The sequence below is a fragment of the Manis javanica genome, chromosome 3 (assembly GCF_040802235.1).
Source record: "Manis javanica isolate MJ-LG chromosome 3, MJ_LKY, whole genome shotgun sequence".
NCBI classification, from domain to species: domain Eukaryota; kingdom Metazoa; phylum Chordata; class Mammalia; order Pholidota; family Manidae; genus Manis; species Manis javanica.
The window spans coordinates 39,259,640-39,281,384 of record NC_133158.1 but is presented as its reverse complement, the minus strand read 5'-3'; the positions used below and the strand labels follow the sequence as shown (position 1 = coordinate 39,281,384).

The 21,745-nt window shown below is 58.1% G+C and overlaps 1 protein-coding gene across 5 annotated transcripts; it reads right to left on the bottom strand.

Annotated features, from left to right (window-relative positions):
- Positions 1–427: 427 nt before the first annotated feature.
- Positions 428–20,859, bottom strand: FTCD (formimidoyltransferase cyclodeaminase). 5 transcript variants are annotated; one of them, XM_073231196.1, is made up of 14 exons: positions 20,419–20,850; positions 19,509–19,692; positions 18,678–18,806; positions 17,659–17,747; positions 17,364–17,543; positions 16,367–16,504; positions 16,113–16,244; positions 10,106–10,167; positions 9,484–9,610; positions 9,217–9,378; positions 8,227–8,270; positions 7,915–8,053; positions 6,575–6,670; positions 428–1,452 (listed from the first exon to the last, which is right to left on the bottom strand). In XM_073231196.1, exons 1-14 carry the CDS (start codon positions 20,470–20,472, stop codon positions 1,423–1,425), a joined length of 1,566 nt encoding a protein of 521 aa, XP_073087297.1. In that variant the 5' UTR covers positions 20,473–20,850; the 3' UTR covers positions 428–1,422. The 5 variants fall into 5 exon arrangements, with proteins under 5 accessions (XP_073087297.1, XP_073087296.1, XP_036879556.1 ...); XM_037023661.2 differs by lacking the exon at positions 428–1,452 and adding an exon at positions 1,810–2,694 and having other exon boundaries at positions 20,419–20,855; XM_037023664.2 differs by lacking the exon at positions 428–1,452 and adding an exon at positions 2,701–5,795 and having other exon boundaries at positions 20,419–20,848.
- Positions 20,860–21,745: the final 886 nt, after the last annotated feature.

The following is a 21,745-nucleotide window of genomic DNA, read 5'->3' as shown; positions in this document are numbered from 1 at the left end:
TCGGCCAGGGCTGCCCTAGGGAAGTGCACACACTGATCGGCTCTGACAATAGCAACCAACTCTCGGTCTGGAGGCCAGAAGTCCAAGACTGAGGTGCCTCCCACCGAAGGTTCCAGGGTGAGGTCCTCCAACCTCTAGCACCTCCTCCTTCCCACGGTGCCCTCTCTATGCACATCTGTGTCCACATGTGCCCTTTTTACAAGGACACTGGTCATTGGGTGGCTGGGGTCCTTTGAGGGTTCCAGCCAGCTCCGAGACCCCAGTGCTCACCATACCACTGTCCACAGAGTGTCCACTGGGGGCCCAGCCTTCCCAGGAGGCAAGGCACCAGCCCCTTGCAGCTGCTGTCTGAGCCCCAGCACACAGGGTGCCTGCGGGCCCCCCCCCACGGCCCTGGCTGGCAGGACCCCTGCTCTGCCTGCTCATCTCCCCACCCCCCACCACCAGGCCCACTTGGATCTGTGTCTTGTCCCCTGAGAGCTGCAGACTGAGTTAAGGAGACTTGGCAAAGATCGGCCCGGTGGCCTGGCCCGGCAGCCTCTCAGAGGAAACTGGGATACCAGGCACACAGCAGTGGCCACAGAACCACTGGGCAATGCGTGGCGCCCCCCACATGAGGCTTAGCCAGGGAGCAGGGCCTGTGGGTGGGGGTCCCAGGGCCCTGTGACTCCTGGGCCAGGGAAGTACACAAGCCAGGGTCCCCTCACCAGTGCCCCCTCGCCAACATCTCCTCACCAATGTCCCCTCATCAGGGTCCTCACCGGTCCTCTTACCAGCACCCCTCACTAGTGTCCCCTCACCTGTGTCCCCACAGCAGCCCCCCAGTACCGTCCTGTCCCCCTTCAGTGTCCCTTGGTAATGTCCCAGATGTCCTGGGGCCAGGCTGGAACCTCCTGACCCACACCACTCTGTGCATCTTGGGGGCGGAGCTGGGACACTGGGAAAAGCCTTCTTCAAGGGCCAGGTTAGGGACCAACCAGTGTACAGTTGCCACGCATCCCACACTCCCAGGTCCAGCCCCACTGCCCGCCCATGACTGGCAGGGGAGGTAGGGTGCCAGGGCAGCCCCTCTGTGCTCCCCCACGTAAGGACCCCCCGGCACCTCGCCCCACCTCCGCGTGGTGGGGAGGGCCCTATGCTCACAGTGCTGGGGAGCTAGAGGCCAGGTTCTGCCACCAGGGACTTGCACCATTGGGTAGGAGCCCAGGGGGGTGTTCCTGCTGGGTGGGGACAGTGAGGGGAAGGCCCCAGTGGCATTACTAGTGACAAAAAGAAAGCAAAACTTTTAATTAGGGTCCTCTCCCTCTTCCCTGCAGGTGTGATAAGCATACATATAAATTTGAGTGACTCTAACCAAAATATTGATATAAACAAAATAGAAAACAGATGGGGGAGCTTATCAAAGAACACGGCAGCCGGGAGTCATGTCTGTGCTGTAAGGAACCCACAGATCTGCAAGAAAAGCGGTTCCAATGAAATGGATGAAGAGCTTCAGCAGGCAGTTCTCAGAAACTAAGAGTTAATAGCCCATGAGCACAGTTTTTTAGCAGGACGGACTCGTTGATCACCAATCAGCCGCTAGAGGACACGCGAAGCACCTTCAGAGCTGCATCTGGCTGCACCAACCGTTCGCCCGAGGCCAGGGGACACCTGGGACCAGACGGCCTTGGCCTGGGAGGGACACCCCCACCCACACACACCCCCACCACCAGGCAGAGCCTCCCCCAGGTCAGGGTTCCTCTGTGTCAGAGTTTCCCCCAGGTCAGGGTCCCCCCAGGTGAGCCCCCCAAGCTCAGGGTTCCCCCCACCCCAATCTGCAAAGCAGAGCCTCCCCAGGTCAGGGTCCCTCCTGGTTCAGGTCCCCTGTGTCTTGGGGAGGCCGTGTCCTCTGCAGTCTCAGTGGGGAAAAGTGGACGAGGAGGCCACCAGGGACACCCTCAGTACCCAGAGGCTCGGGGCTGGGCAGGACTTCACCCCCACCAGCACCCCCACGTTGCCTGGACTCTGCCCACAGCTGGCTTGGCAAGCGAGCTGTGCTCCTGACCCAGAGGAAGCCACCACCCACTCCCTGTCCAGCAAAGTCCACTGGCTAGCATGCCAGGACCAGTGCTAACCTGCCTGCAGGGAAGTGTCCACAGGTCTCCCCGGCCCTCGGGAAGGGCATCATCAGCAGTGATGCCAGCCCGTCCTTAAGGCCATGAGCAATGATGGGCGGGGGCCCAGTGCTGGGCCCGCCCATCACAGGGAGGACACAGATGTGGCTCAAGGTGGCCTGCACTTGCAGGGGGCCCCAAAGGCACCGAGACAAGGGGAAGGAGGTGGAGACACCAGCCAGACTCCTGGGGAGCTGGCAAGCAAACACCAGGAACCTGTGCCAACTATGTTTGTTCAGCCGACCTCTGCCCTGGTGCCTCCCAAGCCTCAGCCTCTGGTTCTGGAAGCCCAGGTGCAGGGCAGCAGGCAGGGGGCTGAGGCAGGGGCCATGGAGAGCCAGAGCATGGCACGCACCCTGTGGCAGGGACCCCCCTGATCAGGGCGAACCCCCCAGCAAGGGCAAGCAGCAAAGGGTGTAGATTCTTCCTTTCCCAATGTCCCAGCTCCAAGGCGGATCCGCACCAACCTCGCTGTGAGGGCAGGGGAGCCCCAGCGGCACTCCATGCGGTGCTTACACGTGTGGGCTGCATGGAGCCAGACCTCAGGGAAAGGCACAGCTGAAGTCAGAGCGGCCCCTGTGCCTCCCAAACCAGCCCTCCTAGGAGGTAGCCATGCTGGGGACCTTCCCTTGCATTTGCACACATCCACACATACGTGCTCACACACACACACAAAAAAAAAAAAAAAAACCATATGGGTGCACACGCACGCCAACTTCTTCCTGGTGCCCTGCCCTGTTCAGTTTGATTTATAGGAGCTTGTTATGTTGGTCAATAGTAACTCTCTGCCTGTTACAAAAGCTGTATTTTTTTTCCTTCCGATAGGATTCTTGTCATTTACCTTAGGATACGATGTTTTTCACCAGAAACAAGTTCTTAAATTTTCAAGTAGTAAATTTTTCCTATAAGGTATGTGGGTTCTCTGTCCTACTTAAGAAGAATGTACTTCCTAAGTTATTTTCCTTTAATATCCTGCGTTACTATCTAATAAGTACACTTTTTTATAACATGTGAATTGGAAGGAAGGAATTTTGGGCATGGTGACTTTTTAAGTTATTTCTAATGGTAACATCCTGGGGGCAGAAGATTGCCACAGCAGGCCCCTTGTCCCCAGGGAGACGTCCCCAGGAAGGTGCAGGACACTGGTGGGTGTTTAGGACCTGACAGCCAAGTTCCCAACAGGGAAACAGGTCATGCATCCAAGCAGAACACAGAAGAGAAACATGGGCGAGCGATTTCAGACTAACAAAGACAGTGAAACCACACTGATGCCCTCTGCCACCTTCTGGGGCAAAAGCCCTGATGTTTTACAGCACGTTCTGTTGGGAAGGGCATCAGTCCTGCAGCTCAGTAACCACCAGCTGGAAAGCCACGGGCAGGACCATGAGCATTTACTGCACTCGAGGATCAGTGGCCAGGGGCACCTCACCCTCAGGGACTTGCTCAGGCCCCACCCACACCGGGGCTGTGCGCAGTGGGGACGCTCATGCCCTGGGTTCTTTCTGGGTCTCCAGCCTATGGCAGCAGCGGTTCAGGGAAAGCTGTTCTCAGGTGGAGGTCAGAAGCCACCCAAGGGGTGAGTGCAAATGAGAGCCTCCTCTGGCCCAGGGTAGGCACTGTGCCATCCCTCCTGCCCACATTCCCTTGGCCACGGCGCAGTGTGGCTGGGCCCGGTGTCCATGAGCAGGGACACACTTCACTGCAGTGAGGGGAAAGGGGCCTGGATGCACTCTGCCGTGGGGGCCATGGGGCCATGTAGCAATGCAGCCCTCAGGAAGGTGACACCCCACCACTCAGTGGCTCCACCTGCCATGCGAGCCTTGTGCAGGACATCGCATGCCAGAGACAGACAAAAGCCCCGTGCACACAGGCACGTGGTAAGCAAAAGGCTTTTCTCTGAGGAGCGTGACTGTCCAGCACCCAGTAGGTGGGACTCACACATACCACACTGAGCAGCAGCTGCCTCGGGGGCAGGTGGCACACAGATCCCACCGATTGAAAGTTCAGCAAGCAGGGTAAACTGAACCAACATGTCCCGGAGCGTGCCTGTGCCAGACGGGTCTACAGGAAAGCAGGGCACAGGCGCCACGGAGCAGGGTGAGAGGCCGAGGGCCAGGTAAGGAGGATGCCATGGTGGGGAGATGGCCACCCAGGACACACTGTCACAAATCGCTGAGCTATTGGCCATGTTTGGGGCCCCTTTCTCCAGCATCTTGTTTCACAAGGAAACGGTTAAGAAAAAACACAGGAAATGGGAAGAGAATAAAGCACATTTCATGTTGGAGTCTTTCTAAACACTGAGGATATGAAAGATTTTCTGGCCATCTTGTTAAGTAGAAACAAATTCAGCATATAATCTGCTACGCCATGAAGGGAGAATTAGGAATATAAATTCCCATGCACTTGCGTTTGTGCAAATAAACACTAAATGAGCCCGACACACAGAACACGAGGGCTCCTGCAGGAGGTGTGGAGGGGTGGGGCCAGGCAGACAGGCTTCTCCAGGGAGTCCCTGTGTCCTTTTGGATTTTGAGCTACTCAACACACTGCTCACTTAAAATGATTAAATCAGGAGAATCTCAGCCTGCAGCCAGCGGCGAGGCCCTCCTCCCGCAAAGCAGACCATACTCACATGCAGCTCCCAGCCTCTGGGGAGCACAGACCCCCACCTGGGGCCTCTCCGGACATCCCCCCAGCAGGGCGGGTCCGCTGCAACCCCACGCCCTCTGCCACCCCATGGAGTCCAGTCCACGGCCCCACAGTGCTGCCCTCTTCAGCTCTGTCGTGCTAAGCAGGTGGCGCTCAAACCTGGGCTGCTGATGGGGCTGGGGCTGGTGCCATTGCCCCCAGCCCGGGGCCCTGGAGAAGCCCTGGGGCTCCCTGCCACACCCCCTCCCTGCCCTGAGCCACTTAGGCCCTGCAGGTAGACAGGCAGGAGGCAGAGGGGCCCTGTGCTGGAGGCTGGGGCAGCCGCCCTCCTGGGACCCCCTCACTCACCATGGCCCCTGAGCTCCCACTCAAGTGAGAAACCAGTGCCCGCCCCTCCCAGGACCCCACCGGGACATGGGGACCCAGGCAGATCGCCATCACCCCCAGGCACTCCTGCACACGGGTCCCTCCTAGTCCTCGCCTGCCTGGGCCACGGGGCAGCCACCCCCACCAAGCCACGCAGCCAGGGATGAGCCCCGTGGGGCCCCGGCGCTCTGAGTGGCCCTAGCCAGCCCAGGCCCCACTGGCAGTCACACATGTCTGTGGGACCCTGGAGCCTGCGTGACACTTCGCGCTGTGCCCTGCTTCCTCCGACTCTGTCTCCCCATGCTCGCTCATCTCGGGGTCCCCCGACCCGCCCGCTGTGCCGGGCCCAGCCCCAGCCCTCACACACCAGAGGCACCGGTGTATCATGCTTTACTAGGGGTCACAGTGACAGGGGTGACACAGCCGACAGCCCGCCCCCAGGGCTCCACGGGGACCGTGTCTGGAGACCGCCCTCCACTGCTGGGCTGAGCGGGCCCCTACGGGAAGGGGCCATGGAGGGCACAGGGGCCTGCGCGGCCCTCACTCCTGCCGGGCCCCCAGGCGGTCCAGCACCAGCACCACCTGCACCTTGGCTTCCTGGAGGAGACTGGAGATGCGCTGGCGGGTCTGATGGACACAGGGCTGGGTCACCACCTGCGCCTGCCGCATGCCCACAGGCCCATCCCTTGCCGCCTCCTGTGCCCTCTCTGCCACCTCCCAGGCCTGCCACTCTGGGTGCTCCTGGGCCCCGACGTGGGGCTCCAAGCCTCTCAAGGGTCTCAGTAGGCACAGGGGGAGCCCATGTCTGCTCCAAGCTGTGGGGACGGGCATGTCCCCCCCACCCCAGTCTTCTGGCTTTAGTCTGCCAAGGGCATGGCTGTGGCCCTGTGGCCCAGGGGTGCTCAGTGGCCCATTTAACTTGATGCCCGTGTGGGCTCCACGTGGGCACTGACTTCCCTCGGCAGCCAAGCTCAGCCTGGCTGGAGCCAGCAGGTGGGACCACAACACGATCATCGCTACCACTGGAGCTGGAAGAGCTGGTGGGTGGCCGCTGCTCTTCGAGGCCCTGTGGCCCTGCCCCCGGGGACTCCAGCCCTAAGCGCTCCCCCAAGGCCAACTCGGGGTGGCTGGGCCACACACAGCTCCGTCAGGCCACCCTCTGAATCCACCTGGGTCCAGCCCCCCGCCCGGCCAGAGGCCCACAGGAGGGTGGGGGCCGGTGCGCTCCCGGGCCGCCCAGCTCCACAGAAACCCCAAGAAGACAAGGGCTGGACCCCAGTCTGCGGACAGCCAGCCAGGCCTCGGCCCCACAGGCAGCGTCCCATCAGGCCGACACTTCCCTCGAGGACGGCTGGTCAGGGTCCCACTCCCCAGATCCCTCAGTGGGCCCGGAGTCTCCTGCTCACCTGCTCCTTAAACTCATCGTCCGCAATGTCAGTCAGGTTGACGAGCACGTTGAAATACGCACCAAACACGCCCATCTCCAGGGCTTTGGCTGCCACCTGCAATAGCCACAGGGGCGGGGCCGGCCAGCATGACGGTGTGGACCGTGCCAGCCATGGGGCCCACCCGCCATGCCCAGGCAGAGGCCACGGCCCAGGGCCCTCATGCCCCCTTGGCAAAGATGGCAAATGGAGGCCCCAGGTCCCCACTGCTTGAGGCCCCGGCCTCGGCCCACAGTAAGGGGCCTGGCCCAGCCAGCCATGAGCAGAGAGCACAGCCCCAGTCCAATTCTTCCCGCTTGAAGAGAGAACCTGTTGTCTGAGCAGGGCACAGCCTCCTAATGCCCAGTGTCAGGCGGGCCGCGGCTGGTGCACCTAGCCTGGCCATGCAGGCACAGAGACAGGTCCCAGCCACTCCCCACCTCTGGGGCAGGAAGTTGACTGGGCACCAAGCAAGGGTGGAAGCCAGTCCCTTGGGCAGGGTGAGCGTCCACACCACTGACTGGAGTGGCAGCTCTGTCCTGGGCGGGAGCCTGGCCCTCCCTGGGGTTTTCCCACACCCCACCGCCAATGAGCATCCAGAACCCACCTTCAGCAGAGCTAGAGTCCCTGGTCCACATCTCACTGGCTTTGGTGCCCCCGACACCACCCACTGAACACTGCCTCGTGCACGGCCCTGGCTGGAGCCGGGATCCTAACAAGGGCCCAGCCTGTTGGTCAGGGACAGGCCTGAGCATGGGCCAGGGCCCAGGAGGAGCTTGGAACAGCAGAACTTCAGCCTTTGTGCCCAGGCAGCTTCCAGAGTGTTCTCAACAGCACGCATGCATCACCCACCCAGGGAAGGAAAGGGCACTGCAAACAGTCCTTGTGAAGACCCCAAAGGCCGTGGGCCAGGACGGGCTGCAGAAATCGCAGGGCCTGCCCTGATGTTCCTGGTGCCCGAGCCTCCGCTCACAGGCTGTGGACAGGCCATGTGTGTGTGCCTGTGCACTGCCCCACGTGTCCTGGACAAGGCAGTGGTGAGGAGGGAGGGCACGGAGTGGCAGGGAGGGGTCTCCAGGAGGGTCTGTGGGGCGGCGGGGGTCACTCTGGACATACCCTGGAGCCCTGCCTCTCTGCTGGGCAGCCCTGAGCAAGATCCTTAATTCCCCAACTTCAAACAGAATAGAAAGTGGTCCCAGTGGCCGAGGGGGGACGGAAACGGCCCCACAACGTGCTCATGTCCAGGCCCAGCTTGCAAACTTGTCCAGAATACCACCCCTCCTGCTGCGCTCCCACCACAGGAGGCCGGCTCCTCTGCATACCTGCAGGTCCGACCGGCAGGCGGGGTTCCCACATAGGGCCAGCTCTTGCAGCACTGGCCACAGGGAGGCCACCGTCTCTGCCAGCTGCATGGGCACGGCCACAGCCCGCCTCAGCCCCTCCTGCAGGGCAGCCATGCGCCTGGAACCAAGGACTCGAAGGTCAGAGCCCAAGGCAGTGAGGACTGCCCAGACCCCACGCGGGCCGGCCGGCGGGGGGCAGGGGCCGCACTCATGATCACGACACTTCCCAGTGCGGAGCGAACAGCACCGAGGTCCCTTCAAGGAGCCTGCACGCCTGGTCCCTGGGCTCACCTGTCCCTTTCCTCGGCCGTGTTCTTGGGCAGCTTCATTGCATCCTATCAGAGCACAACGGAAATGCACAGGCTGAGCAGCAGCGTGTCCCAGGGCCACGTGGGGGAGTCACACAGAGGAGCCACGTGGTGGGCCACGCAGAGAGCCTCCAAGGGGCAAGGGGTGCCTCCAAGCATGGCTCGCCTGTGTCCCCATGCCAGGCTGGCACTGCCACCAAGCACAGACAGCTTTGAGAGCAGAGCTCTGTCAGGCTCCACGGCTTAAAGCCTGTGGCGCTGGGCCTTCAGCAAAGAGGTGACCCGCACTGGGTACTAAGGGATTCGAGAGGAGGGCAGCCCCTCGGGGCCAGGGAGCCTCTGGGCACTCCCCTCCCACGGCACTGACACAGCGACAACTCAGCCCCCAGAGTCTAAGCATTCAAGACCCAGACCGTGTCCCCAGCACAAAGGTACTGCACGGCCAGCAGCCTCCGAGGGGCGGTCACCCCGGGCCCGGCGCTGCACACATGGGCTCTGAGCGAGGCCTCTCCGTGCGGCCTGCCTGCAGCGCCCCCCTCTGGAGCGAGGTCCGGCTCCGGCCCACCTGCTGCCGTCACTGCTGGAGCCGGCCCGGCCCTGCCCGCGGCCCTCTGCCAGGATGTGGCCGACACACCTCGTGCCTCTCCCGGGGACCGTTCGGCACCAGCTTCTCTTTGTAAGCTTTCTCTCGCCCTTCCTTGTGGGTGGGGGCTCTTCTTTGGGGCCTTGCCTTCCCTGCCCCCGTGGGGCTCAGAGGGCAGCTGGGGCCGGGCTAAGCCCAGGGAGCTCCCCTCCCTCCCCACCCCTGCCAAGCCCCCAATAGACTCCTCCCGGACTCAGCCTTCCAGTGGCCACTCCCTCTCCACGGCGGCCTCGCGCCTGCCCCGGCACCCCGGCGGCTGCCCCTCCCCAGGCCCCGGGCCCTCCCCGCCGACCCCTGTCCCTCGTCCCCGCGCCCCCGGCCCGCGCTCACCAGGTAGCCCTCGAAGGCCCGCGCGTCCGCGTCCACCAGCGCGCTCAGCGCCGCCGAGGCCGCGTGCAGGGGTGGCACCAGGCGCCGCACGGCCGCGTCCAGGGCCTCGAACTGCCGCCGCCCGTAGGTCATCAGGCCCACCATGCAGGCCAGCGCCGCGCCCTGGGCACAGACGGGTGTGAGCTGCAGGGGGACCCACCTCGATCACCGTGCCCGCCCGACCCGCTGGCCCGTCTGCGTCCTCGACCCCGCTCCGTGCACACTTACCAGGGCTGCGCAGGCCGCCGCCACCGAGCCGCCCCCCGGGGCTGCGGAGCGGGCGCCCACCTCGCGGATGAAGGTGCGCAGGGGCTTGTCCACCAGGCTCTGCTCCGGCCCGCCGGGGACTAGGTACCTGCGGAGGGGAAGGCTGGGGAGGCCCGGTGGACTTTGGGCTTGCCGGGAGGGGGCTGGTCTTGGGTGTTGTGCGGGGGGAGAAGTGGGGGTCCTGGGGAGGGGCCTCATCGGGGGGGCGGGGTCCTGGGGAGGGGCCTCGTCCTAGGTGGGGGGCGGGGTCCTGGGGAGGGGCCTGGTCCCTAGGTGGGGGGCGGGTCCAGGTCCCGGCTGTGAGGGTGGGGCTGGTTCTGAGGTGGCCCCAGAATCCAGGTCCACCCCTCCCTAAGCCCTGACTTCACCAGCTAAGGAAAGGGGACAGGTCCACTGGCAGAGCGGCCGTCACCACCCAGGAGGCCCCATAGGGTCTGGCAGAGCCTTGGGGCCTCACTGCACCCCCCAGCCAGACCCCAGTCCCACACCGGGCACAGGCACCCTGGCGTTTGCTGATGAGTAAGTGACCAGGAGGATGGCTTTGGAAGGACTGAGGTCTCCGCGGGCCGGGGGTGCTGCTCACTCGATGACCCGCTCCTTGGGGTTGAAGGGGGATAGGGAGTCCAGGCCCAGCCGGCTCACCACCTGGAAAAGGGGGCTGGTGAGGCAAGCCCAGCAGGAGGCAGGCTCGCAAGCAGGCTCACCCCTGCCCTGTCCGCCTCTGTATGGGGAGCCCGGCACAGCGAGCCTCACGCCCCCCTCCGGAGCCCTGCCGGCCGACCACTGGCTTCTGGGCCAAGCTGAGCCCCACCCAGGAAAGCCCAGTCAGGAGCAGGCACCCTGGTCAACGACTCCACAGAGCCACCCTCCAGTGCCTCCCCACAGGGAAGCTGAGGCCCAGAGAGGAGCGGCCCTCACAGCCCCTCTGCAGACCACAGGGTCCTCCCATGTCTTCCACGAAGACACCGTGCATGAGCCTGTTGCTGAAACCGAATGGCCTATTTGGATGAGATTTCAATTCCTTGGGTGCCGGGACTCCGTGCCTACAATCAGGAGCTACCTGATTCCCTGAATAGAACAGTTATGTAAGGAAAAGTGGATTTTCCCTAAATTCAAAATAAAGTTGGAACAATCCCTATTTGAAGTCAGAATTTTTTCTGCTGGAAAACATTCAAAACGCTGGTATTCTATGCTAGAGACACAGTCCCGGCCCATTCGGAGCCACACAGACTGACACTTCTTTCTACAAAACATCGAAGTAAGAGGTGTGGCTGGAGAGGAACCATCAGGGCCGTCATGAGCCTCCCAAGGCGGTGGAAACGGGTGGAGAGGGCATCCTGAGCACCGGCCTGCAGGGTTGGCAAGCGGGCAAAGCCCACCTGGTTCAGAAAACCTCAGAAAGACAGACAGAATCTTTTACTGTATCTAAGTGCCTGGCCAAGCTGGCAGAAAGTAAGGCAAATCATTCAAGGCCAGAACTGACCAGGGAGGTGAACCAGAAAGGCCTGCCCGCCCTGAAGCTGGGCCTCCCAGGACGTCGGCGCACCTCTGCAGCCCCTTAGGAGCAGGGGGGGTGTCGAGCCCTCAAGAGAGGTGTCAGACTGGAGAGCCCTGAAAGCCAACATCTCCAAGGGTGAATCAGGAAAAAACCCCCATTGAAGGATATTATTGGAATACTCCCAAACTTCCGCCTTCCCTTTGGTGAAGCAGGAAAAATCTTTCTGGGAATTCTGACCACACCACCCTCATGGGGATGCGGTCCATGGTTCACACAGGATTCTCTACCTGTGTAGTTCCAAAGCTCCAAGCAGAAGACTAAGTGGAAGGTGGCCCTGTGTGGTAGGGTCCCCAGGCACCTGACAGAGGTGACACAAGCTTTAAACCCAGGTATCCAAGAATGACCACAGATAAAGTCACAAAGAACATGCTCTCATAATCAAAAATCACAACACACATAAAGAAGCAAGTCACCATGGGAGTCAGCAGACACAGCTTGCAAAATCAGAACTTCAAAGACCGCAGATGTCAGAACTTTCAGATACAGAATATTAAATGATATGTTTTTAAAAAAGAGTAGAGCATAAAGATGGCAGTGCAAGGGGTGAGACAGAAGCTGCCTCCTAAAACCGCATATAATACAAAAATATAATTAATACAACAAATCCTGAAGAAGCTACAGAAAAGAGGGCTGCACCAGACAGTAGAACAGTTAATTACTAAGCAAATGCAAAATTAAATAAACTACCCACAAAGTCAATCAAGGGGTAGAGAAAGTGTACAGAATATGATACCTAATATATAAAGAATGGAGGAGAAAGAAAAAGGAGGAGAAAAGAAGAACCTTTAGATTGTGTTTGTAATAGCGTACTAAGTGAGTTAAGTTAGACTCTTAGATAGTTAGGAAGTTAACCCTGAACCTTTGGTAACCACGAATCTAAAGCCTGAAATGGCAATAAGTACATACCTATTGATAATCACCCAAAATGTAAATGGTCTGAATGCACCAACCAAAAGACATAGAGTCACTGAATTAATAAAAAAAACAAGACCCATCTATATGCTGCCTACAAGAGACTCACTTTAAACCCAAAGACATACACAGACTAAAAGTGAGGGAATGGAAAAAGATATTTCAGGTAACTAATAGGGAGAAAAATCGGGAACAAGAAAGGATGCCCACTCTCTCCACTTTTATTCAACATAGTTCTGGAGGTCCTCACCACAGCTATTAGACAACACAAAGAAATAAAGGGCATCCAGACTGGTAAGGAAGAAGTCAAATTGTCACTGTTTGCAGATGACATGAAAGTGTACATAAAATCCGCTCCAAAATTACTAGATCTAATAGCTGAATTCAGCAAAGTTGCAGGATACAAAATTAATACACAGAAATCTGTTGCATTCCTATACACAAATGATGAACTAGCAGAAAGAGAAATCAGAAAAACAATTCCATTCACAATTGCATCAAAAAGAATAAAATACCTAGGAATAAACCTAACCAAGGAAGTGAAAGACCTATACTGTGAAAACTGTAAGAAACTCCTGAGAGAAATTAAAGAAGACACCAATAAATGGAAACATATTCCATGCTCATGGATAGGAAGAATTAATATTGGTAAAGACATATGCATAACTATGTTTATCACAGCACTATTTACAATAGCCAAGATATGGAAGCAACCTAAGTGTCCATCAGTAGATGAATGGATAAAGAAGATGTGGTACATATACACAATGGAATATTATTCAGCCATAGGAAAGAAACAAATCCTACCATTTGCAACAACGTGGATGGAGTTAGAGGGTATTATGCTCAGTGAAATAAGCCAGGTGGAGAAAGACAAGTACCAAATGATTTCCCTCATTTGTGGAGTATAACAACGAAGCAAAACTGAAGTAACAAAACAGCAGCAGACTCGGAGACTCCAAGAAGGAACTAGTGGTTACCAGAGGGCAGGGGTGGAGAGAGGGGGTGGGGAGGGAGGGAGAAGGGGACTGAGGAGTATTATGTTTAGTACACATGGTGTGGGGGATCACGCGGAGAACAGTGCAGCACAGAGAAGGCACATAGTGGATCTGTGACATCTTACTACACTGATGGACAGTGACTGCATTGGGGTATGGGTGGGGACTTGAAAATATGGGTAAATGTAGGAACCACATTGTTTTTTCATGTGAAACCTTCATAAGAGTGTATATCAATAATACCTTAATAAAAATAAATAAATAAATAAGGCATGCTAGTAAAAAAATAAAATAGAATAGAGTAGAGCATTGAACACATAGGAATACATAAACTTGGGAGAAGTGAAAGCTTTTTCTTACAGAAAAAGGATGAAGTTAGAAAACTGTCACTGGCTGCAGACATGCCTATAATTTCTAGAGCAAGAGGGTATTTACATATTCTTAAAGTACCTTCCCACAGAGTGGTCATCACAAAAGGAAATACAGGAACATTTCAGTGGACAGTCCTGGGTGGGGGACACTGCCTTGTCCAAAGGACCCAAGACAGCACGCTAAGATAGGTGGCCCTGGGGGTCCCCTGCTGCCATGCCCCCAGGAGGACTCGGCTCTGTGCTGCTCCTGCCCGAAGGCACAACCACATCGAGTCAGGAGCAGTGGAGACCCGCACCCAGCGTGAGACGCCAGACGGTACCCAGCCTCTCTGTCACGGTCAGTGAAGGGCAAGGCGGACTGAGCAAATGTTACGTGAGAGGCCCTGGGATACGGACAGCCACACGCACTGCTCCTGAATGCATCCCAGCTGGGGCAGAGAGAGCTTTAATGAGGATTACTGGGACACTGATGCAGTTTGCTTATGGACTGTAGCTTAGAAACTAGGAAGGTATTACTGTGGAATTTCCTGATTTTGATACTTATACTATGGTTGTGTAAGAGAATGTCCTTGTTCTTAAGAAATACACCCTGAGTAAATTAGGGGCAAAGGGGCACAATATCTTCAACCTGCTCTCAAGTGGTCCAGAAAAAAATAATAATGTGATTATGTGTGAATACAGAGAAAGAAAGATACAGCAAATGGGACAAGACATAAGCAACTGTGAGTGCTCCTTGGACTATTCCTGCACTTTTTCTGTGAGTAGAAAATCATACCAAAATGAAAAGTCCCACAAATTTTTGTAACACTAGGAAGAGAACAGAGCTGGCCATACACTGTCAGTGACTTAAAAGCTGCATTTGAGGAAATCACTGCAAATATAAGGAAAGGAAATGGAAAGAAAGCAAAGAAAAGATAGAATATGTAGAAGACAGGAAATGCTACTGCAATATATTTGGTGTCCCTAAAATGAAGGAACCCAATAACTGGATCAAAAATACAACTGAAGAAAATATTCCTAAAACTACACAAGAATCTGCAAACCACAGGGGCACTGCTCCAGAGAAGAGTGACGTAAGGGGGCTGGTGTGGCAGCACGGAGATTCACGCCGGCCTGACCTACCTACAGAGCTGAGACTAAACATCTGGGATATTCAATATAGTCAATACACAGGGATATGGTTACAGAAGGTGAATGTTATAAATTCAACAATGTAGAAATAACAGCACAACGATTTAAATCCAGAGCGGATGACCACTCACCCTAGCACTCTTATTTTCCTGTGCTTCACGAAGAGTCGACAGACATTGTCCAAACTGAAAGAGAAAGAGCTACATACAGGACCAAGTGAGCTGCTTAAACCGAGAAGCGCCACCCCCCTAGAGCTGATACACAGATTCAGCTAGGCAGCAGGGTACAAAGTGAACACACAGTTGCATTTCTGAACACTGACTCTGACAACCTGAAAAGAAATTACAAAAACAGCTCCATTCATAATAGCATCAAGAAGAATAAAATGAGGAGTTAGTTAGCTTAGCCCTGGAGGTGAAAGACTTGTACAATGACACGACAAAACATTGCTGAAATTAAAGAAGACGTAAATAAATGGAAACACAGCCCATTTACAGATCAAAAGACTCACTATTGTTAAGATGTCAGTAGTGCCTAAAGCCATGTACAGAATCAGTGCAAAGTCCTATCAAAATCCTAATGACATTTTTTTTGCAAAAACAGATTTTTTTGCAGAAAAGAAACACACACCCTGGATGATGGTGGTGGCTGCACATACAGATATGTTTAATACCACTGAGCTGTACATTGAAAAACTGCTGAGATGGCAAAATTTATGTTATGTATATTTTACTACAATAAAAAATTTGAAAAAAAGATTAATCACCAAAAGATTTAACCACCCCGCCTAAAAACACTATAAAAAATCAGGAAATAGAGAAGTAAGAAAAGATAGCAGTAGATGCTAAGTGGATTTATTTTCTCATTTTCATAGCAGGCAGTCAGTGTACTGATAAAAATTAATACAAATTGCCATATTTGAAAACTTGGACACAATTTAAAACTGACAAATCAAATAATAGAGTAAGTACACTAAGTTACAAAGGTGATCAGCCAAATACCTAAAAAACAGACTGACTTCTGTATAACCAGAAGGAGACTTCACCCTCACCCCCCACATACCCAAAAATCAGTCAAAAGTCAGTCCAGCCACACCTGCTAAATCAGTTAACACAGAGGCATACACCGACCGGCACAGCACCCTGGCAGGGAAGGCCACTATGCTCACTGGGAAGAAATGAGCTGCAACCAAGCGCCTCAGACACCAACCGCCTCCATGGCAACTGTGGCCCCAGGCAGGCCCTATGGCCTGAGGAGCTCCAGGGCCAGAGGTCACGTCCACAAAGGAAATGTTCTCGGCACAGGATGGAGTGCGATGGATTTACACAGCCACCCACAGGTGCCTCAGGACCGACACCAGGGGGAAAGGGAGGAAAGTGGGGCACCACCCTCTCTGCAGAACTTTTGCATTAACGTCTGACTTTAGTCACAGGGCGCTCTGTGGCGTTCCCAAATAAAAACAGTATGATCTCACTTCTCAGTGCAGGCAACAAAACAAAGCTGGAGGGGGAGGCCAGGCCCGAACACGGCCCAGGCCCGCGGGGCCACCTCTGGCTCCGTCCTGCTCCTCCGGCTCCTCTTCCCACCCCGGCCAGCCCTTCCCGCGGCAGCCCAGCCCACCAGCCGCATGCGCTGCTCCTCCTCCAGGACGAAGAGGTTCTCCTTCTCGCAGTAGAACGAGGCCACGTCCAGCAGAGCCTTCAGAGGCACCAGGCCCACCAGCTGGGAGCCCACCACTGGGAGGCTCAGCTCCTGCAGAGGGCAGGCGACATCAGCATCAGGGCATTGGGCTGGGCACTGCTGCATGGTGGTGGGAACACCTGCCCGCCCACCTGGAGGATCTCTCAGCCAGCAGGGGGCGGCTGCCCACTCACCTGGGCTTCTCTGCAGGTCTCCTCATAGACAGTGTGCAGCCCTGTGACCTCAAAGTCCAGGAGGTTCGTGGACACCTGAGCCAGGCTCTTCTCATCCAGGTACCAGCCAATGCCCTGGACCTTTTTCAGGCGTCCTGGCTGCAAAGGAAAAGCCCTTCCTAGAGGCTGGCTCTGAAGCCACTTGCAGCTGTGTCCCCAGCTGGCCTGGAGTCTCCCTTCTCCCCGATGTCTGAACGCCTGTGGCCCACCTCCTCACCCTCCCGGCTCCCTCGTCTGAGCCAACCAGGAGGGTCTTGCCCACCAGCCAGAAACTGAGGCCCCAAAAGGTCAGACACCAGATGCCACTCCCATTAGCATCTTGTTCAGACCAGGTCCTGCCTGCTGGGCAGCACTCCACCCATGTGCCTGTCCTGGAGGCAGCCAGGGTCCACCCTACTGCTGCAGACTTGTGCTCACCCCCTCCCACCCACCCCACCCTAGAGGCCATGCTGGGCCCCTCACTCATGGCTTGGCCCCAAGGAGGACCTCTGGTCTCTGATTTCAGCAGAAGCCGAGGGGTTTGGTTTGCCACGCTTTTACTCTGTGCTCACAACCTAGCGAAACTGGGCTCCCGGGCCTCGGCCACCTGAAAGGACCCAGTCTCTGCGGGGCGTGGAACAGTACCTGGGGGCCCCTGGAGGCATGTGGGGGCACGTGAGGTGATCCGGGGGCCCCTGGAGGCATGTGGGGGCATGTGAGGTGATCTGGGGCTGCCTGGAGGTCCCCAGGAATTCAGAGGCCCTAGAGTTCACAGGCAGCTGCCTTCCTATCAGTACGGAAATGCCACAGTGTTTTCACAATAGGCATAGACCTACCTGCTTCCATGGAAAATGTCCTTTGAAGCAGGTTCTCCCCCAGAGATGTGAAGCCCACACTGCCCGGCCCCATGCCGTGTGGACACTGAGGCTGGGCTGGGCCAGCAGGTTCCATGGGGCAGCAGGGAGTCTGGCGCCCTCACCTGGCCCTCCCCGCGGCCCTGCTCCCGCAGGTTGAGGGCAATGCGGTGTGCCTGCTCTTTGGTGCTGAGCAGGTTGATGTTGAATGCGATGAGGAACTTCCGGGCCCCTGTGACAGTGGCGCCCCAGCTGGGGACGAAGTTGCTGGGGCCAAAGTCAGGTGCCCACTCGGTCTGCTTGAGCTGTGGGGAGACACCCCCAGAGGGACACCTGCTGGGTTGGGGCAAGAGGAGGAGGGGACACCCACCCCTGCAGGTCCACCCCAGGCCCACCCCACCCACAGGGGGAACAGAGCACCTTCTCAGGGAGGGCTTCATACTCCCCAGCCCGGATGGCCGGCAGGGTCCGGCGACTGGCTGTCTGCGCCGCCTCGCCGTAGAGGTACACTGCAAGCCGAGCCTGGTGGTCAGGCCTCGGCTGGAGGGTGGCCCACTGCCCCGTTCCCAAGGAGGAGCAGGCAGGCCACTGCACTCGCCCAGCCTGGGGCCACACCTCCCTCAGCTCGCACCTCATGGGAGGGCGCCTTCCTCTGTGGCTTAGAGGAGGGGTGTGGGTGGCCGCTGCTGGGCAGGCATGGGCCAGGGCTCCTCCTCCACCCACCCAGCGACAAGGCAAGCCCCACCCCTGCTGCTCGCCCCACACGTGCCCCAGAAAAGCCATCACCAAGATTGCAAAGAGTTAGAGGTGGGTGTGGATGGATGATCTCATGCTTCTTTATAAAATGTATTTTCATTGTACAATAAATATGACCACAAATTAAGGAACACATGAAAGAAAACAAACCTCAGCACAAACCCCCAACATCTACATGGCCACTGGGACACCTGTGTGTTTATCCTCCAACCTGGCCTGTATGGGCATGGGCTGTTTGGGGCCCTGCGCTCCGGTGTCCTGTCCCCATCCCCCTGTCCCCCTAAAGGCGTCCCAGGGCATGCATTCTGTAGGCTCACCTGTGCTGGCCATGCACTTTTTTCTGGGTCCTTTTCTCTATTTGGTTAAATCCCTAAAGTGAAACTATTTTGTCAGGAGACAAGGACTTGTTCGGGCTCTTACTCATTTGCCACGTTACTTCAGGAAGCAGCTAAGAGGTCTCTGCCACCAGGCAATGCGGGAGAGCCCCCCACCCCCCAGAGGCCAGGCACGCCGCACGGGGTGGCTTCTGTCTGCATTTATCTCATCACAGAAGAAGTGGGCATTTCCCTGCATCCATTTGCTTCGGAACAATCGGGCTTTCAGGGAGTCCAGAGCAGGGCTCCACTGCCCACGGGCCTGGAGTGCAGTGAGGAGGGATTGGGGCTCAGGCTTGGGGTGCTCACCTGGCACGCCCAGCTCCTCTGCCAGCTGCTGGCCAAAGGCCTGGGCGCAGAGCACACACTCGTCCATGGTGACCCCCCTCACCGGGATGAAGGGGCAGACGTCCAGGGCGCCCATCCGAGGATGCTCCCCTACAGGGACAGGGCGAGGCTGCGGACCCTGAGGCGTGGGCGTGGCCCAGGGCGGCCTCTCCAGCCCAGCCTGCCCCCCCACACCCGGCTGTCCATGCTGTGCACAGGGCCCAGCGTCCTGGCGGTAAATGCCCCCACCCCGCAGGCTGCAGAGATGACCTCTGCCCCCACCCCCAGGTGGCTGCCAGGTCCATAGGTCCATGGGTCCGTGGATCCGTGCTGTGATAGAGCGCCCTGCTCGTCGCCCAAGTGGACAGCAGTGGGCTAGACTGAGCCGCAGGGTCCCCGGCGTCCAGAGGGTGAGCCCCACCCCCCAACTCCTTCCTCTCCTTTAGGGTCAGTGTCCTGTCTCCTCACCACTGGGGATCCCTCATGAATTCCCTCCACGAGGGCCTGGCCTCCCCAACTGAGAAGCCAGAGACCTGCCCTGTTGACCAGCTCCCTGTGTGGCCACCAACCTTTGACCCCTTCTGCCCCAGGGAATGTTTGGTTTTCTGGCCATTGACAGGCCTGCAGACCTTGCCCCACCCACCCCTGGGCTCCCAGAGTGAGTCTCTGCCAGTCGCTCTGGGAGCCCCTGCACAGTGGGTTCCTCTGGAAATACGGGGTCCTCCCAGGAGTTGCTGCGGGTCCCTCGGGCCCCGTGCCCAGTGCTGCATGAGGCCTGTGGTCAGGGGCAGCCAGCCCAGCGCCCCCACCCACCTTTGTGCCTGCGCATGTCAATGAGCCGGGAGGCGGCCCGGGCGGCATTGAGGGCCCCCTCCACCACATCCTGGGGCCGCCCCACAAAGGTGTACACAGTACGGTTGGTGGAAGGGCCTGTGTCCACATCCAGCAGCACGCAGCCTGGGGTCTGTGTCACAGCCTGGGAGATGGCGTCAATCACCTGGGGACAAGAGCCCAGCCCTGTGCCTTGGTGCCCCTTCTTGGAACCGGAGCTTTGGAGGTGGCCGTCCCTCTCCTGCCCCACCCCCCCACCCAAACATGGCCCGAGCAACTGGTGCTGAGCATTTGGGAGTTCCCCAAACAGCGTGGCTCCAGGGACCCTTCGGCCGCCGTGGCCACCAAGGAAGCGGCAGCCAGCAGCACCTCCCAGAAGCTGAGGCCAGGAGCAGGTGCCCCAGGAAGGGGACCTGCAGGCCAAGGTCACAGAGGGGCAGGGCCCAGCCCCCTCAAGCAGCCTCCAGGGGTATGGTCTGCACAGGGGAAGGGCATGAAGGGCCCAGAATCTTCTGAGGCAGGATACCCCGTGGCTGGGAGCAGGGCTCAGGGCCCGAACCGCTCTGTGGCCCTCAGTGCCTGCCCCTACCCCTGCACCTGCTTTCTCACAGGGGATAGCAGGGAAACAGCACTGCTCGACAAGGTTGGGGAGGACGCGGGAGATAAGGGCTATGGTAGGAACCTCAGCCCCATGGCCCAGACCTTGGCCAGGAACGTTGCCTGACTGCACCCTCCATCCCCTCCCTCACCCCTGGTCCCCAGGCTCATGGGGCATGTCCCTGTGGGCTGACGGGAGGTGATCCTCCTGAGAAGACGGACCCCCATGGCCAGCAGGTGCCTTCTCCCAGGCCCCAGCCCCAGGTGCTGCCCCCACCGGCCCCCAGGCACTCACCTCCTGGTTTCTCCCCTCTGAAAAGTTGGGGACACATTCCACCAGCTGGGACATGGTCTGGGCGTTGATGAGATGCTCCTCTCACAGACGGGGTGCGAGGGGCTGCTGCTCTCCAGCACCTGGGAAATCTTTATGTGCCTGGGCAGCCCCCCTCAGCAGCCAGGTTGCTTATTAACCAGCAGTCGCGGCGGGGTGGGACAGGCCATGGTCCTTGTGCAAACACACAGCAGAATGGGGTGGGAGCAGGGCCAGGACCCAGTGGGTGACAGCAGAGGAGGAGCTGGGTGAGGCCTCCCCAAGGAAGCCCCTGTGAGCCGGACCCTCCCCGGGCCGTGGCCTAGGTCAGCCCAGGCTCCAATCCCAGCTTGGCCCAGGGCCACCTGGTGGCCATCTGGAGGACTCCCCATGAGACCCTCAAGTGGCCTTCAGGGTGCCCTCTAGCCTCTGTTTCATCCTGTGAATGCCGGAGCCTCAGGGCTTCACTGGGGGCGGGTCATGTGAGAGGTCCCTGCATAGGACGTGGCTCCTGGCCGAGCAGGAGCTTGGGATGCATGTTCCTGGGTGCTGCTGTGGGGCGGGCAGGTAGGCCTCACTCTCCCCAGCTGCTGGCTGCCACTCCCACAAGGGGCAGCACACCCCAGAGCAGCAGCAGGGGCCCGGGGGTCAGGGCCTGGCTGGCTCAACGCCCTCTGAAGTCCCTAAAGATCTTTGAACTGGGCGGGCATTTCCATTCTGCAAAGACACAACTATTGCATGGCCACCCTGGCAGCACATGGACACCCCAGAACTGGAGTCACTCTATGCCACCTCTAGGGGGCCTTCCAAAGGCAGGCTGTTCCCCTGCTGTTGCCCTTCTGCATGCAGGCACCCCCCCAACTTTTGGGGCAACCAGCATCTGAGGCAACTTGACCCCATGGCAGTGAGAGGCAGCCATAGGCCCAGGCAGCAGATGCCCAGATCTCTCCCATCCCTGGTGGCATGGGCCTTGGGACCCCACCCCTCCAGTAACCACCCGTTCAGTGGCCAGACAAGCCCAGAGACCCTGAGAGGCTGGGGGAAGAAGGCCCTCTCCCTGGGTGAGTGGGGGCAAACGTAATCATACCACCTCTGGTACCTTGAGGGGAACACAGGGGCCTCAGCGACACCTGGCAGGCAGCAAAGGCCCAGAAAGGCAGCTCTCCAAACCCTGAGCCCAGTGCCGAGTGGCACCGAGAGAGAGCCTGCAGTCCCAGGGTCATCCAGAAGTGCCGCCAAGCCCTGTTCAGACAGGCAGTCGTTCAGAGGCCCCAGGCTGATGGGGAGGCCCTAAGCCAGGGGCTGGTGCCCA